This window comes from Mytilus trossulus, chromosome 11 (genome assembly GCF_036588685.1).
Source record: "Mytilus trossulus isolate FHL-02 chromosome 11, PNRI_Mtr1.1.1.hap1, whole genome shotgun sequence".
In the NCBI taxonomy this organism is placed as follows: Eukaryota; Metazoa; Mollusca; class Bivalvia; order Mytilida; family Mytilidae; genus Mytilus; species Mytilus trossulus.
Genome location: NC_086383.1, coordinates 55237374 through 55256646, shown reverse-complemented (window position 1 = coordinate 55256646; position 19273 = coordinate 55237374). Strand labels below are relative to the sequence as shown.

Here is a 19273-nt window from a genome sequence, read left to right as displayed (position 1 = left end):
GAATAAATGAATATCATTTTCAAATATACTGCAAACATTTACAATGCCTATCTTTTCTATTGACAAGGTGTTTCTCAAATAATTTTCTAAAATCAACATGGTTTATAATTGTAGATAGACTGATTTGCATTCAACATATGATTAAGATTGTCTTCAGGACTTAAGCTAAATAAAATTTAGGCAATTCATTATTTCTTTATTGAATAAAATATGTATAAGTGTTAGAAACATTCTTTACAGGAAAATTTGATAATATTTTTAATTTCATGATATTTTAAAAATGATCCATGTTTTAGAGGTTAAGCATTTCGTTTACTTTTTGTTCTTGGTTAGAGACATTATAACATGTATAATGAGAAAGTAAATAATTTTCAATGGATTATCTCAAAGTTGTTTTGTTAATTTTACAATCAAGGAATAGGTGTTCTTCATTGACCTACAAGAGGCACAGTTTACACATTCTATCCTTTCTAGGAATTTTATATTGTCCCCTTTTTTCTATCTCTAAATTATGACCAAAAATTCTCTAATCAAGTTAATGCGAATCTTGTGCAAGAAAATGAGTACCGTTAATTTTATTTACTACCACTGGGTCGATGCATCTGCTGGTGGACTAGTAGTCCCCGAGGGTATCACCAGCCCAGTAGCCAGTACTTCGGTACTGGCATGAAAATACGGATTTTTTGTGTTATTAAAATTTGCTGTTACAAAATGATAGACATTATTATAAATTAAGGAATGTATCTCCCTCGTGCAAATCTCTGATTTCTTTCATGGATTTGGCTATACTTTTTGGACTTTTTGGATTATAGCTCTTCATCTTTTATATAAGCTTTGGATTTCAAATATTTTGGCCACGAGCATCACTGAAGAGACAATTATTGTCGAAATGCGCATCTGGTGCAAGAAAATTAGTACCGTTAATTGTATTTACCACCACTGGGTCGATGCCTCTGCTGGTGGACTATTAGTCCCCGAGGGTATCACCAGCCCAGTAGCCAGTACTTCGGTACTGGCATGATCATACGGATTTTTTGTGTTATTAAAATTTGCTGTTACAAAATGATAGAAATTATTATAAATTAAGGAATGTATCTCCATCGTGCAAAGCTCTGATTTCTTTCATGGATTTGGCTATACTTTTTGGACCTTTTGGATTATAGCTCTTCATCTTTTATATAAGCTTTGGATTTCAAATATTTTGGCCACGAGCATCACTGAAGAGACATGTATTGTCGAAATGCGCATCTGGTGCAAGAAAATTAGTACCGTTAATTGTATTTACTACCACTGGGTCGATGCCTCTGCTGGTGGACTATTAGTCCCCGAGGGTATCACCAGCCCAGTAGCCAGTACTTCGGTACTGGCATGAACATACGGATTTTTTGTGTTATTAAAATTTGCTGTTACAAAATGATAGAAATTATTATAAATTAAGGAATGTATCTCCATCGTGCAAAGCTCTGATTGTTTTCATGGATTTGGCTATACTTTTTGGACCTTTTGGATTATAGCTCTTCATCTTTTATATAAGCTTTGGATTTCAAATATTATGGCCACGAGCATCACTGAAGCGACATGTATTGTCGAAATGCGCATCTGGTGCAAGAAAATTAGTACCGTTAATTGTATTTACTACCACTGGGTCGATGCCTCTGCTGGTGGACTAGTAGTCCCCGAGGGTATCACCAGCCCAGTAGCCAGTACTTCGGTACTGGCATGAAAATACGGATTTTTTGTGTTATTAAAATTTGCTGTTACAAAATGATAGAAGTTATTATAAATTAAGGACTGTATCTCCCTCGTGCAAAGCTCTGATTTCTTTCATAGATTTGGCTATACTTTTTGGACCTTTTGGATTATAGCTCTTCATCTTTTATATAAGCTTTGGATTTCAAATATTTTGGCCACGAGCATCACTTAAGAGACATGAATTGTCGAAATGCGCATCTGGTGCTAGAAAATTAGTACCGTTAATTTTATTTACTATCACTGGGTCGATGCCTCTGCTGGTGGACTATTAGTCCCCGAGGGTATCACCAGCCCAGTAGGCAGCACTTCGGTACTGGCATGAAAATACGGATTTTTTGTGTTATTAAAATTTGCTGTTACAAAATTATAGAAATTATTATAAATTAAGGAATGTATCTCCCTCGTGCAAAGCTCTGACTTCTTTCATGGATTTGGCTATACTTTTTGGACCTTTTGGATTATAGCTCTTCATCTTTTATATAAGCTTTGGATTTCAAATATTTTGGCCACGAGCATCACTGAAGAGACATGTATTGTCGAAATGCGCATCTGGTGCAAGAAAATTAGTACCGTTAATTTTATTTACTACCACTGGGTCGATGCCTCTGCTGGTGGACTATTAGTCCCCGAGGGTTTCACCAGCCCAGTAGCCAGTACTTCGGTACTGGCATGAAAATACGGATTTTTTGTGTTATTAAAATTTGCTGTACAAAATGATAGAAATTATTATAAATTAAGGAATGTATCTCCCTCGTGCAAAGCTCTGATTTATTTCATGGATTTGGCTATACTTTTTGGACCTTTTGGATTATAGCTCTTCATCTTTTATATAAGCTTTGGATTTCAAATATTTTGGCCACGAGCATCACTGAAGAGACATGTATTGTCGAAATGCGCATCTGGTGCAAGAAAATTAGTACCGTTAATTTTATTTACTTCCACTGGGTCGATGCCTCTGCTAGTGGACTATAAGTCCCCGAGGGTATCACCAGCCCAGTAGCCAGTACTTCGGTACTGGCATGAAAATACGGATTTTTTGTGTTATTAAAATTTGCTGTTACAAAATGATAGAAATTATTATAAATTAAGGAATGTATCTCCCTCGTGCAAAGCTCTGATTTCTTTCATGAATTAGGCTATACTTTTTGGACCTTTTGGATTATAGCTCTTCATCTTTTATATAAGCTTTGGATTTCAAATATTTTGGCCACGAGCATCACTGAAGAGACATGTATTGTCGAAATGCGCATCTGGTGCAAGAAAATTAGTACCGTTAATTGTATTTACTACCACTGGGTCGATGCCTCTGCTGGTGGACTATTAGTCCCCGAGGGTATCACCAGCCCAGTAGCCAGTACGAAAATACGGATTTTTTGTGTTATTAAAATTTGCTGTTACAAAATGATAGAAATTATTATAAATTAAGGAATGTATCTCCCTCGTGCAAAGCTCTGATTTCTTTCATGGATTTGGCTATACTTTTTGGACCTTTTGGATTACAGCTCTTCATCTTTTATATAAGCTTTGGATTTCAAATATTTTGGCCACGAGCATCACTGAAGAGACATGTATTGTCGAAATGCGCATCTGGTGCAAGAAAATTAGTATCGTTAATTTTATTTACAGTTTTTATCATAAGTTTTTATTTTTAGATTTTTTTTAAATTCATTTTTTATTTAGGACTTTAAAAGTCTTAATTCATTCAAGTCCCTGCAATTATTAACTTTATCTAAAAGGTCTAGGTTGATTGAAATATTCTTTGTAAATGTATACCAAGAACTGTGGCGGATCCAGAACTTTTCATAAGGGGGAGCCCACTGACTGACCTCAGGGAGGGGGGCACTCCAGTCATGCTTCAGTGATTCCCAATATAAGCAACCAAATTTTTCCCACGAAAGGGGGGCCCGGGTCCCCCAGGGCCACCACCAGGATCTGCCTATGAAGAATATGTATCATGCCAGTCCAGCACTTTCGACAATATAATACACTGAACAAAAATGATTTAATCAATAGACCTTAAATTGTCACCATCTATAGCAGTGCACCTTATTTTTTCTGGAGACAAATTTTGAAAGAAATTAACCAAACGGAAGATAACATATTTAATAAATTTCAAGACAATTTCTTTAAATAATATCTTTTCATAAGATTCACTTGATTCAGATATATAAGAACATTTGTAATTATGATTATCATTTTTAATGAACATTTAGCAAAATTTGTTGATAACTAGGTGGGCATTTGGAAAATAAGTTCTTTCGATGATAAACTCTTGTTTTGAGATTTAAAGAAAATTTAGATAAACAAAATTAGTTTTTTCCTAAACCATATAATGTTACTTGTAGTTTTCCTGAATAATATTAAATCTTATCAAAATGTATTGTAAACAAAATGGTGAGAGGATTGATATTGATAATCTTATTTTGTTAAGAAACCAAATTAATTACTTTCATTTTTTTTATTTAACATATCACTTGCATGATTATTATTATTAGAAACAAAACATACAAAAATGAAGAAAAAAAAAATCAAAAAATCAAGAAATCAAATAAAATTAAAAACAAAAAATTAATAATACATTAACAAACTAAAACAATATTTTAGTTTTCATTTTCAAAAAAAGGTGATATGTCAATTTTAACAGAAACCCAAATTACCTGTACAGGTAAATTTTAATGAAACATACCAGCTGAAAACGTTAAACCTGATTGATTTTAACAGGTAACATAACTAGATAAAAAATCTGCCTATGATTTATGACCCCCAATAAATGGCCAACATCTCAAGATTGAATACCCCAATAAATGTTCACCATTGGATCTTGACCATGCAAGAGGGTTGACATAACTATGAGGAAGTCACAGGCTGTACTGTACATATCAACCAGACACACACATGTATCCCATCAACTGGTCGAAATATACAAGCTTATTGACAGATAATCTTGTTGTTTGTGTCATTAGTGAAATCAAATGACGAAAAAAAAATCAAAATAATATATAATAAACAAATGAAAACAAATAATAAGTTGATTCTAGACAAAATAAGCCCGTAAACACTCCAACTAAATTAGAACCGAACAAGAACACGGAACGGTCTTCAAATTACCTCCTTGCTTATTCTGCATGATGCAATGATAAATAAACTCATTATAGATACCAAGACTTAATTTTGTGTATACGCCAGACGCGCGTTTCGTCTACAAAAGACTCATTAGCGACGCTCTGATCCAAAAAAGTTAAAAAGGCCAAATAAAGTACGAAGTTGAAGAGGATTGAGGACCACATTGAGAAGGTATGTGTTAGTACAAAACAGTGGCCACAAAATATAGATTAATGATTTATTATCTGTGCATTAGTTTTATTAAAAAAACACATCCGTGTACCTTCATCACAGTATATCAAAAAAGTAAAAACACAATAGATGTATCAAAACACAGAGTTAACAGTAAAAGTAATAATAATAAGTAAAATAGTAGTGTGGTTCAAAGTATGACATGATACATAGGTACAAAGTCACGTCAAACGTTTACATGTATCACAAAAAAACAGACTTAATATCAATTATATGGTAATTTTTATAAATTTTCTGTTTACAAAACTTTGAATTTTTCGAAAAACTAAGGATTTTCTTACGCCCAGGAGTAGATTACCTTAGCCGTATTTGGCACAACTTTTTGGAATTTTTGGGTCCTCAATGCTCTTCAACTTTGTATTTGTTTGGCTTTTTAACTGTTTTGATCTGAGCGTCACTGGTGAGTCTTATGTAGACGAAACGCGCGTCTGGCGTATTAAATTATAATCCTGGTACCTTTGATAACTATTAACAGTAGAAGTAGTAATAATAGATAAAATAATTTTGTCATTCAAATATGACAAGATACATAAGTGAAAGTTATACTAATAAATAAAATATTTTGTCGTTCAAAGTATAATGGGATGCATAAGCACAGAGTCACGTCAAATGGATATCTTAAAAAACAGACTAAACAGTAAAAATAATATTGCTAATATAAAGACAAATAAAAGAATACTATAACACCAGAACACGTTATTAACTTAAAGATGATAAACAACGTCCGTACGCAAAATCTATACTCCAAGACCATCGTGTATTATTTGTGAAGTTGATACGCAATATTTATCAACAAGTTCTTGGTACCTTCCGATGAACTTTCTTTTTTTTAAATGAATGAATATCATCTGCACACAGATAACCTCTGTGGATTTTTTATTTTTAATTTACAGATTGAAAGTTAACGTTAATTCTTTCTTCAACGAAGTCCAATTTTGCACATTTATCTCTAATAAGGACGCTCATTCTTTTTGTAAAGCCGTAAACACCTGATGAAAATCTAGGCTGATCGAGTTTGTTCTCCTTTGTCGCAGTAAGGACCAATTAATTCTATATTTTCCGACAAATTTCATGTATTGTTTTTATCCTCAAATAAACAGCCATCACTTGAATATTTAGCTGTTAAAATCTAAATCATTGGCCCTTATTCTTTGAAAAAAAATGATATAGTTTAAACACAGAGAAGACCGACAAACTGAAGTACGCAAAAAGAAATATCAAAACATCAGCTTTCTCAACATGGAAGTGGTGTAACATGAGACTGTTTTGTATAATTTCAAATAAAGCAAAACATTATGTTTGCACCTGTAATCTGTACAATAGCTGACTGATAAGATATATGTTACCTTCCGGATTGTCAACCCATATCATCTGTATGTATTTTAAAATGAAACCTTCTTTATAGTAAATTACGAAAAAGTAATCATGATGCATATTTATCCATCCACTTTGAAGCATGTATGAAGCAAAATTTCTATTCATATCTTAAAAAAAAAATCATCCGGTCTAATGAACTAATTTCAGCTAGTTTCGTTGGTTTGTGTCTATATATTTGATTTTGGTAAATTGTATGTCACAATGTATCGTTTTAATTTAATTCATTCGTTTCAGATTTTTATCCTCAATGTTTGCCATTTGATTACGAACACTCCGTTTTGGGTTTGCCTATAAGTTTTGAATTTTTTTCGTGGTTGAGAATTTTTATATGTAGGACATTTTATAGCAGACTGTACTGTTTTAAGATTTCTTATTGTTGAAGGTCGTACGTTTGCTTTCAATTGCTTACTTCATTTAAACTTTGTTTGACAGTTGTCTCCTTGACAATCATACTACATTTCCTTATTCTAATAAACGGGTAGACTATCATTCCTATCACCAGATAGAAGTAAATTAAAAAAACAAGTAATTTGAACACCGGTCACTTAAACGTTAGTAAAATTATGTTCACACACCAGTTCATACAGTTTATTATCGGTGTCCATTGTAACTGTATTCATGTTTTTTCGTGACTTTCCTTCACTTTATATAGAAGTAAATGCTTGGTTAATATGAATATATTTTAACATTTTATTATTTACTAAAGTTATAACATTTGCAATTTCCTTTTTCTTATTGACGTGCAAAGTCTTCCCTCACAACGAAAAGCTTCATCATAGCACTGTATAGCTGCTTCTTTATTACCATTAAGTTTATAACATACACCAAGTATTGTTAACGAGTCAGATAGCTGATTCATCGGTAACACGTTTCTTTTTAGTATAGTGATTCGTAAATCTTCCAATGCTTGTTGTTTTTTGTGGTTGTCCCCAAGATGATGATAACACAAAAATCGTAGACAATTACACATGACCAGAGGAGGAACATATATATCTGCCATGTCTACTTCCAACTTAAGTTCGTCGGGCATTAACGGAGAATAACGTAAAAATCTAACACTGTAGATGGTAAATAATCTCATCCTATCTGATATTATTATTTCACTTTTATGGCTTAATTCTTGTGAATATTTCATAATTTCATTAGTTGGATAGGCAACACGGTGTAACCGAAGCAAACCAGGAATACAGCGGGATAATATATGATCTGCAATTTTAAGCGATTCGATGTATTGCTTTTCATTGTAATAGAAAGAAGCATATAAGATCCAACCGGACACTGCATCGCACATCAATCCGTTTTTCAAATATTTGTGACGTGATTTGTTTGAATGATACATTTCTTTGTGTGATGACATGAAAGGTATAGGCAAAGGAAGCCACTGTATCAAATATTGATTTACTGTGGCCTTGAAATTTTCACATATTCCAATTATGTATGCCGATGTTTCAAATTTCAAAAAAGACTCTATTAGGTTCAATGTTAGATAACAATTGTATTCGTGTTTCGGGGCCGTTATCTTTGCTAGTTTATAAAACAAAATATCTAGTTTTAAATAATATGTATCCGGTAGTCTAGGATACATACTAGTACATCTATCTTCCTGTAGAAATATTTCTTTTACGTTTTCGATTCCAATATTCTTAATAGCTTGAAGCACTTGCAGTAGAGGTTTATTGTTCGTATAATTCACTTTCCCTAGAAACATATTGTGTTCAGGTATAAAGTAGTTAGGACAGTAGCATTCTCTTACCCATATCATGAGTTTGTCGAGACAAAGATTAAAACAAATGAGTAAGTTTGAAATTCGAAATATTTCAATAGACAGTTCCTCGGACAACCAGAATAAAGAGGTTTTGATAAAGTAAGAGCACAATAAATCTTTAACTATATCGATTTTGTTGATAAAGCGTTTGAGTGTTAATTTAAGTAATCCATAGCATAATAACTGAGTGTAGTTGAAAGAGTGTAGAAGTTTCTTTTCAGCTATTGAAAAAGACAATCGCCAGAGAAAATCATTTTCTTCTACATGTTTGGGACCTACTGCAACCACTAAACATCCACTCTGAATTATTTCATTGCTTACAGCAGAACATGGCCACTGTTGTCTGTGTCTATATATCCAACGTCTTGCAACTTTAGGCCAACATCTTATTCGCAAGCAGTATGCAAAATCAACAGCTTCGATGCTCTGAGATATACATGGGCCATGAACTGTTACCTGGTGTGTAGAAAAGTTAACCCCAGCAATATTACTGATAAACAATTTAGTTGACAAGTATAACCCTCCATCCGTAGGTTTGATACAATCTAAAATATTGAATATGCTTTGCGATTCTACTTCACCTACATGTGATAACCTCAATTTAACAAACCCTGGAAGTCTAGAAGTGATCTCCATTACCAATGTTGTACAAAAACATCGTACATCTGCAATGTTTTCATCAACAATTTGTACACCGTTTATAAGAAACATTTGGTCTAAATCGCTTCCTGGTAAGTCCAAACCTTCAGCAATACTGCCACTTGTAATAAATGTTATTTCTGGATTCATTTTGCAGTCGACTTTGTCCCTCAGTACAAACAAACGCTGTCTTTTTCGTATCTCTATTTCGGTACCAACTGCGTTTTCCAGATAAATAAATAACCGTTTTTCTATTAAATTTAGGGATTCGCAGGTAATATAACCTGTATAGGATTCAAAGAAAACAAACATTAATTGCATGCATATCATGTAATGAGAAAGATTTATTAAAATAGACCCTCTTCAACAACTTTTAAATGTTACACTGAAACAAAAACTTACTAGAGGGACAGTTAAACTCATAGATTGACACAAAATGACAACGCCATGGCTAAGAAATATATGACAAACAGACAAACAATAGTACTAAACGACACATAACAGAAAACTGTAGAATAAGCAACACGATCTCCACCAAAAAAACTGGGAGTGATAGCAGGTTCTCCAGAAGGGTAAAAAGATCGTGCTTTACATTTGGCACATGTTGTGATGCTTATGATATTAAAAAAATGCTGCTGAATAGATAATTGCTAGATTCAGAGACGTGGCATATAGATTACCTAACATAACCTATATTAAAGTCATAAGAAACCTCAAATCAAAAAAAAATAATGCATACGTTTTTTATAACTCAATGGATAGTTTTCATTGTAAAACTTATGTACATATACTTTTTTCTGAAGAAAATTCTTTAATTAATTCATATTAAGAAGAAGTTTACTTTATTTGAATTGCTTCCTTCCAGCAAGCAATTCCCCCGATATATTTTCCGTATGCAAGGTGACCTCAGTGTGACCCATTTCGTAAAAATCCGGTGACCACAATACGCATGGATGTCCTTAAAATAAACTATTATCTGAATTTACATGTTAAACACGTGCTCAATTTCCATGCTTTTTTGTTTTTTTTTCTTTGACAATCGTTAAAATTCGGCTTCAAAACACGAACTTTAATAACCTGCCATAACAACACTGACCGATTGAAAAAAAATGACGATTATACGAAATTTACACGAACAAAATGATAAATTCGAGCACAGAAGACTAAGTTTATGATGTTTGTATGCATTATTTTTCACCGGTTACTCGTTTTCTAATGACTTTAAGGACGATCAAAACAAAGTCATTATACAGTATGACTTAAACATCGCAATTCGTAGTTCTCTGGTGAGCAAATAGTATCCATTTATTATTTTGATGATACGATACAAAATAAAAAAATAATCAAACACTATCAAAAAGAAGACACGAACTGATCAACTTTAATACACGTCTTACTATTTTTAATGTGTACCTTCGTTATGGCAAGTGCACCTCTCCAGATATTCTAAATATTGCTGTGACGATTTCATAGGATACTGCAAGTTTAAAATCCACTGCTCCTTGGCAAATCGTCTTTTTAAGCATTGTTTGTATTCTCTCTCGAACTGATGGATCGTCATTCCAAATGCATCATTAGTTATTGTAATCTGTCCACTAAACGACCGACTAAGAATTGGAGAGTGTTTACGGTTTCCTGGAAATGGAAACCGTTTGACACCATATATTTCCCAATATGATATCTTTTTCAGGCCGAAAATGTTTTCATTCACTTCTAAAGAATTCATATTGCACAGTTCTACAAATTCAAGAAAACATTTTAAATGTAAAAAAATAACACTTAAATATCAGGTAATAAACCAGACAGACACAGGATATACGATTTAAACGTTTTCATGTTGATATGAGAAACTTAAAATTATTTGACAGTAGATTTTGATGTAAGAAAGCCTACGCTTTTTTTATTTACATATTATTATACGGAAATAGTTGGTGTATGAAAACAAGCTGAAATTCGATGATCGTACCACGTCTATTAATTTAAATTTTTCTTATAATAGCCTTCATTGATTCATTTTATTCGTATTTCACTACGTATATTTTACTGCGAAACTAGGTCATATTAATTTTCACTTTTGCACAGTTGTATGTTATGGATATAGCATAGTAACAACATTATTACCTTGTTCAGATATTATAATTGCATCTTATTCACTCAATACTTATCAATGTATAACATAGGAATTATCAAACGTCTTATTTGCAACTAGAAAGTCATTTGTGTTTACTTTCACCTGTGTGTTTACACGTACATGTACTATATGTAGAGTGTATTGATTGACCTGACCTATATAACGTTTTCCGAAAATATAGTAAGTTTGAAATTCAAACCTCGCATAATAAACTGATTCAATATTTTTTATTCTATATTTTGTACAACCACTTTATTTAACATACATTGCAAATTATTTGTATAAGCTTATTTTAACTGAACAGAACTTCTATTTTCGATCTTCCATTTGTATGTAGTTTGGACTTTCAAAGAAATTATATATTGTGATAAATAGAGTTGTTTTTTGCATAATATAGGCCAATCAATAATTGATCGGGTGACACTTAATCAATGGCAATTAAAACCAACACTGAATAATTTAATCAAGAAGGCAGCGTATAGTAGTTTGCATTATACCGTAATGAGATCTTGCTTTGGGCAATCCTGACACGCCAGGTGTGTAATAAAAGTAAAATATTGTTAACAGTTTTTGTAGTGCCTTTCATACCACATCTTCTTATTTTCTGTTCATGTAATTATATAAATGAGACTGCTATCGAAATTGTACAATAATTGCTTCTTTTCAAAACCATATATTTCTGTTATATGGATAAGTGCAAAACGTTCATTATGCAAAATTAACATTCATTTAAAGGAGGTTTTGTATACAGGTAGCTTCCTTGTGATGTCGATTCATTGATCGTTACATCCCAGTTCCTTTGTTCTAGCAGGGGTGCTCTCAGCTGAATCACCCCTTTCAGATCACCACACTCTTATTTTCTTTGTTTTGCATGCCTTCCTTTGTTCTGTGACATTTTGGCAGGAATGTCGATTCCACTATAAAACGTATGATTAATCATACGGAAACGATTTATGTAGAAAAAATCCAGTGTCTATGCTGGGATTCGAACTACAGGCCTTTAGCATATCAACCAACGACACATCCCATTGCACTAAGACGATTGGATACCAACTATCTATAATGTAACATACTTAAAGGAAGCAATATGTTCTCAAAAGTTGGGAGGGTTGGTAGACCTTAACTCAGTGGGGTTTAAACCCTTTTTGTCAATAAGTGATTGTTCAATTTGATATAACACTTTTTCTAAAGTGGGACGAGTCGGTAAACAAGTAATTGGTGTGTCAGTGTCAGATCACCATCTGGTCTCTGGTCATCAAGGTGATCTGACATCGACACACCGTGTCCTCGTGGGATACCTTTTACAAAAACTTTTGAAATGAATGGTATGTTGATTTATAAGTTGTTGTTTATACCTTTCTACAGGGAGTACAGCATATATACATACAAAATGTGTAGTAAAACAATGTATATATTATGATGTATAAAACAGAAGATGGGGTATGATCGCCAATGAAAACACTGACCATAAGAGAATAACATGACACAAAATAAACAACTTGATATCACTGTACGACCTTCAACAATGAGCAAAGCCCATACCGCATAGTCAGTATAAAGGGTCGCGAAATTACAATGTAAAAAATTCAAACGAGAAAACTAACGACAATATTCATTTAAAAAAATGAACGAAAAACAAAATGTAACACATACACTAACGAAGACCATTGAATTACAGGATACTGACTTGGGACAGGCACATACATACATAATGTGTTGGGGTCAAAACATTAAGCGGGATCCCGATTTTCGCCTAACTTGGACAGTGGTATAACAGTACAACATATTAATGACGAGACGTTAACAAACTATCTTTCAATCTCTCTACGATTATTAGGATTAAATACTACATTGAATACTTTTTTTCTAATATGGCAAAACACACAGATAAACTCATCATAGATACCAGGACTTAATTTAGTATATACGCCAGACGCGCGTTTCGTCTAAATAAGACTCATCAGTGACGCTCGTACGAAGTTAAAGAGCATTGAGAATAAAAATTACTAAAAGTTTTGCCAAATACAGCTAAGTCAATCTAAGGTGAAAGAGCCTTAGTATACCAAAAAATTCAAAAATGCGTAAACAGTAAATTTATGAATATAACCATATCAATGACAATTTATGTCAGCACAAAAAGTGATCATTTTTTTTTATTTACATTTCAAACTAATAAACATCGAAAGTTTAAAGTTAAAATTTGTTAAATAAAATAGTTTATGCGCGTTTTGGTTTGTTTTCGTAAAAGATAAATAAAACATCTTACCTAAAATTGAATATTTTAAGTCTTACAGATATTCGAATGTGCATTCGTATGCATATCTCAAATCTCAATCAGTCTAATATACGAACTTTCATTTATACACAACTAGATTATAAGACATGACGTCAGAAGTTTAACCTTGATTTGTACAGGATAATTTACAACTACATTGCTAACTGTATCGATCGTATGTAGAGTGCAAAAAAGATAACATTGACTTGTCTGTGAAATGAATGGCAACATGTTGCTAAAATCTACGATTGGCCGTAAATTCGGATCAATGTTATTCATCTAGGATGTGTCGTTATAAAACATGTTAAACATGTTAAACATGTTGAACAAAAAAAACAATGCATATATTCTTTGTTCTTAAAGGAGCACTAGCTTTCAAATTCATGGTCATCGATTTGACACAAATTTTCATATTCTATTGATAACAATGTAAAATATTTATCCAAACTATCAAAAGTGTGAAATAAACAGTTTACAGAGAAAAAGGTTAATAAGATGTTGTGTGTATTATAGTCAAGACTTCATCTAATAAAATATCGATTTGACCTCACATGACCATATAAGCGATGTACACATAAATATACTAGTGATTAGATATAAATAGATTAAGCCAACATGAGCATTTGAGTTTTTACAGATCTGTTTAATTTTATTTTATAAATTAAAAATATATGTTTCTCGTTGGTTTTACATAAAAGAAGAAAGATTTTTAATGGACCGAATCAGTCATCTAATGATTTACCGTTGTTTCACTTTCAATTTTGACATTCCTTTCCTTTAAATAAACATGACACGTACAGAGCATGCGTTGTATTTCTAGTTAAGGGGTTAGATTGAAGATCACATGGATACGGATTTAATAATGAGGTCGACTTATTCATTTGCAAGTGAATAAGTCATTATCAATATTATTTATTTGGACCATTTTGGCTGCTTACAGCGGATTATTATTTCACTATTTCACTTTTATTATTGATCAAACCATCAAATCATACTTAAAATTTGTATGCATCTCGTAGCTAGTGCCCCTTTAAAAATAAGCTATATCTAGAAATAGATAAGATTGATCGATGTTTATTTTCTTTTAATTTTTTTTAAATAGCATTTAAATGATCCATGGTATGGTTAACTCATTCAACTTGTTTTTCTTTTTCATTAAAATGTTCCGAAATTATACAAATAAGTTTTTTTTCTCTATATAAAATATTCAATTTATTTTTTAATTTTTAATTTGTCATAAACATGATCAACACATTTTTGAAGTCCAGCGACGATAAATTTATATATATGTAACACTCAGAAACGTGTTCTCCCCCAGTCGTGTCCTTCCCATCAAACCTGTCCGAGTCCCCAAAATGTGTTCACCTCGACGTCAATGAACTGCAAATCAAGTCTAGTTGTAAAAGGTTGCCAAAGCGTGTCATCTGTATAAACGCCCAAACATATCAATTATCCCAAATGTGTCCGTTTCAAGTTTGTTTTCTTTTACAGATATTTTCATTCGTTTCCATATTATAAATATGTAGGTTATTTTGTTATTGGTCTTTTATTATTGTATACTCAATTTACGATCTTTTATTATTTTATTAAAAGTAAAAATCAAATACTTTAGGTCTTTTTCTCTGCACATTAACATCGTTGTAGCATTTCACTTCTTATAATGTGCAATCAGTTATATTTTGAAAGGCAATATTTGTTTTACATTTCAAAACTTTTATTTCAAAAAGCCTCTATTACATAACAGAAATTGAAGTAGTGTCCTACTTGAGTCATAAACAAATCAGTCTTTACTCATGTTACTTGCAATTATGTTTTTAGATAAACATCCCAACTAGTGTTATTCCCAACAAACAGTAAAAAAATAAATTCCACTCTTAAATTCCCGATATGATAATGGAACCTATCTAATGTATTTATCGTTTTACATTATGTCGTTCAAATTACATGTACGAATATAACATTTGGCACTGGACGTTATGTCTCTTATTCTTGTTACTTTAGATCCTGAAAATAATTTAAAATACCAGAACTGTTGAAAAAAGGAGGTCAAGTCTACTAAATATTCTAAGAGTGTATTAGTATACAATAATTTGTGGTTACACAATAATGTACAGAGTTAACGATTGATTACATAGTACACGATTGATTCAACTGTTCTAAAAACATATGTACACTCGTAATAAGCATGCAATACTTGTTACTGGATAATAAGCATTTGTAGTCATCAGTTAATATGTTACAGTTTAGGTTTAGGTTAGGATAATCACTAAGAACCGGTATTGGACAAACTAATGCTAATAAATTACCACTTCATCAACTGTGTCCCCTATCATTACACTGCCGTGAACGTTTTGAATGTCGTAATGGACATACACGTATAAGATTTAAAAGACGTAAGACATTCTGGCGTTTATAAGTGGGACATTTGGGTGAATAACAATCATCGGGCACGTTTTGGGTTATGAAATCGGACACATTTGTGCAATTTTTAATATAATGGACATTTGTTGGGAAAATATACGCGTTTCGGAGAATCGGACAGGTTGGGGGATGGACACGTTTGGGAGTATTACACATGTATATATATATATATATAATAAATATGGTATGAGTGGCAATGTGACAACTCTCCATCCAAATAACTATTTGTAAAAGAAAATCATTTTAGATAAAGTACGCGGAGCCTTAGGTCAAAGCAAACATTAAGCTACAAAGGGCTCAAAAAATGATCAGTGTAAAACCATTCAAAAGGGAAACCAACAGTCTTGTATATGAAAATGATTAACCAGAAACACTTACAAATTACTTGAACAAAAGAGAATATTAAGTTCCTGATGAATGATAGGTGCAAACAAATTCAGCGGGTTAAAACGTTTATCAGGTACAAACCGTCACCCTTACCTGAAATAAAAGCGTAATATCATAGACTATATATTTTCAATTTACAAAAACACTAACAAAACATTCATTTAAGAATGCTTCACTTGATAAATTGTTAGCCATGTTTTAGCTTTAAATAGTTATATAGAATACTGATCAAGTCAGGATCATCTGGCCTTTGCTAGTCTTGTATTAATTTAAATTTTAGTTTCTTGTGTACATTTTGGAGTTAAGTATTGCGTTCATTATCACTGAGATAGTATATATATATATGTGTGTGTTTAGGGCCAGCTCCGGGTGCAGAAATTTCTCGCTGCATTGAAGACCTGTTGGTGGAGGTGACTTTGCAGTAAATGTTGTTTTCGTTGTTGATGATCGTTAATATCTATAAATGCATTATATAGGTCATTGGGTCATTTGTGTGTATTTTTAGCATTGACAAGCAAATCACATCTACCAATTTTCATGTAGTTTATCACCAATATGGTTTTAATTGATCTGGCGGAGCTTACGTTTTCATTTGCATACAGACAGACTATTTGAAGATGTGTGTGATAAGGATGATTTATGTTTTATTTATTATTAATTATTTGTTCTCACCAATCATAGTCACTACACAGATATGCAAATAACTGAGTGAGCGATGTAACCGCCCCCCTCCCCAAAAAAAAACCCTTTAAGATTGATACCGTGTGTTTATTCTAAGGCAGATGGTATTTTAAAGTATTGTATTATTCTGTTTCAAACCTTTCTTATTGTGCGATTTCAAACGTGATTTGAAAATAAATATAAAAACTTTTATATTGAAATCCTCTTATTCTTTCTTTTTTAACTTAATTAAATATTTATTTCAAATATTAGCTTGTTACAATATTCTTCAGGTGTCCAAGCTCTTCCTGATGTTCTCAGTTACATTCAACTAATCAGCAATATCCATATTATACGTACATTTGTTTATCATGTATGTATTGTATAATATCACTCAATATAACTATCCATTTAATTTTTAATAGCTGATAAAACATACTTTTAATTGTAAAACATATTCTTCTATTGAACTCATTAAGAAAAATTAAGAAAACATTGACATTTTTGTCTTTTGGTCAGATATGTAATAGGTTTTGTAAATTGAAAACAACTTAGTGTACTATTCTTTAAAACTTCATTTATTTTATTCAAAAAAAAAAAAAAACGGACGCAGTATAAAGGAGTGATCATAATCTTCTTCTTGTGTACAAAACTCACATAAAAATCTATTGTTTACAATGTTCCAACTGGTCTATGATAAGTGAACGGGTTAAGCCCCGCCCAGTCAAGTGAACTAAGTCAAGTAATATCATTGAAGTATCTATATAAGTACATAAATGTATTACTTTTAAATTGGTTAAATTATGCATCAGACACTACTTTTGCTTACGTTTAATGTTTTTACTTCTACCTGAGTAGTCCTACAAACTTTAAGGATGTATACATAGAACGAATCCAGAAAGTTAATTGAAGTGTTATCAGATATTTTGAAATAAATATTTGTACATCTAATAGACGTTTAATATGGTTGCTTATTGACTTTTGTTTGTATGTGAGATGAACCGAGTCTTGTATAGATGAAGCGCGCGTGTGTCGTACATAATTTTAATTCTGCTACCTTCTGTTACTATAATCTAAGCAGAGAAAGAGAACATGTGAAGCTGTCTACATCATAATGTATTGTGATAATGCAGCCAATTTGTTAAACGTTATTTCGACTGAATAAAGTCTGATTTTGTCTGACTTTGTCTGATTACTTTTAAATGTTTTCTAACGCTGAAAATACAATCTTGTTTGGCTTAACATGTTTTGATGGATTTTAAATGTCTGTAAGAACTATCGATCTGTCTCATCACAAAAAACTTCAAGCATAACGGTTTTTTTTCTTGTGGCAATTTACAGTTGACTAAGAATAAAAACAAATTTAAATTAAAATATCGATTGAAGATAGATACAATTTTTACGGACTTTTTGATCATCCTGAGCATAGATACTATATAAGTATTCACAGATGATTCAGAGGGACTTGCTGGTTTGAGGTATATTGTGCAATACGTTGAAAGTTAGTTTTCCCGTACATAATTATTACAACAAAGTCCCTAAAGATAACAAAAAAAATTAATTTCAATGTATATCATTTGATTTCGCCTTTAAGGTAATATCCACATTATACACATGAGATAATGCTATGTCGAAATTAGAAAGCATAGAAATATTGGGTATATGATTTTCATTAGTGTTATATTATATTGTTGAAAAAGATATATATAGTGAAATGGAAATATTTGAAATCAAAACTGTTGTTTTAAAAGTATTATATATAGCGTTCACAGTATGTACTCTGGTAATGTGTAAGTATTGATATGTAGTAGAAATTGGCTATTTCAGAATCTTATGCATCCTGGATAAGAAAAAGTGTACACCAAAACGTCGTGATTGGTCAAAAACGTTCTAAACAATAGAAATTCGACCAATGACGTAACGTTATTTTCATTTTGTTGTTATAAAATGATATTACCCAAAGTCCTTTAGATACTGATACGGAGACTTCACTTTTAATTTGTCTTGCCTCTAAGGTACAACATGTATTGTTCCCAATCAGGTAAAAAATTTAATACAACACGTTTAATAATTTCTAGCGTCCGACGCGCTTTTCTGGATTTTCCGTCATCAGGAACGCTTAAAGCCAAACATTTGAAATCCGAAGATGTATAAGAACCGAAACCGTTGAAGAGCTATATGTAAAAAATACCTTAAAGATATAGCCAAAATGCACCTACAGCCAACTCTGCCTAAGGGAGTTGAAACCTTAGTTTCTTAATAATTTCCAAATTTATAAACGGACAATTTTAGTAAAGTTTGTTAAATCAAGTCAGTACCTACATACTGGCTACTGAGCTGATGATATCCTCGGAGACTGATATTCCAGCAGCAGAGGTATCCCCCAGTGATGTAAAAAAAAAATATTTGTATTCTACATCAATCTAAAGAAATTGTTATGCGACTGTCATACAACAAAGTGGTCTAGCTAGCTGTATAACAAGGTTTATTCCACCATATTCTATATTTGAAA

General features: G+C 32.1%; 1 protein-coding gene across 1 annotated transcript; it reads right to left on the bottom strand.

The window, feature by feature from the left end:
• Positions 1-6935: 6935 nt before the first annotated feature.
• Positions 6936-13382, bottom strand: LOC134691324 (uncharacterized). Its single transcript, XM_063551777.1, has 3 exons — positions 13285-13382; positions 10301-10624; positions 6936-9171 (listed from the first exon to the last, which is right to left on the bottom strand). The coding sequence occupies exons 2-3, from the start codon at positions 10611-10613 to the stop codon at positions 7190-7192; spliced, it is 2295 nt and encodes a 764-aa protein (XP_063407847.1). The 5' UTR covers positions 10614-10624; positions 13285-13382; the 3' UTR covers positions 6936-7189.
• Positions 13383-19273: the final 5891 nt, after the last annotated feature.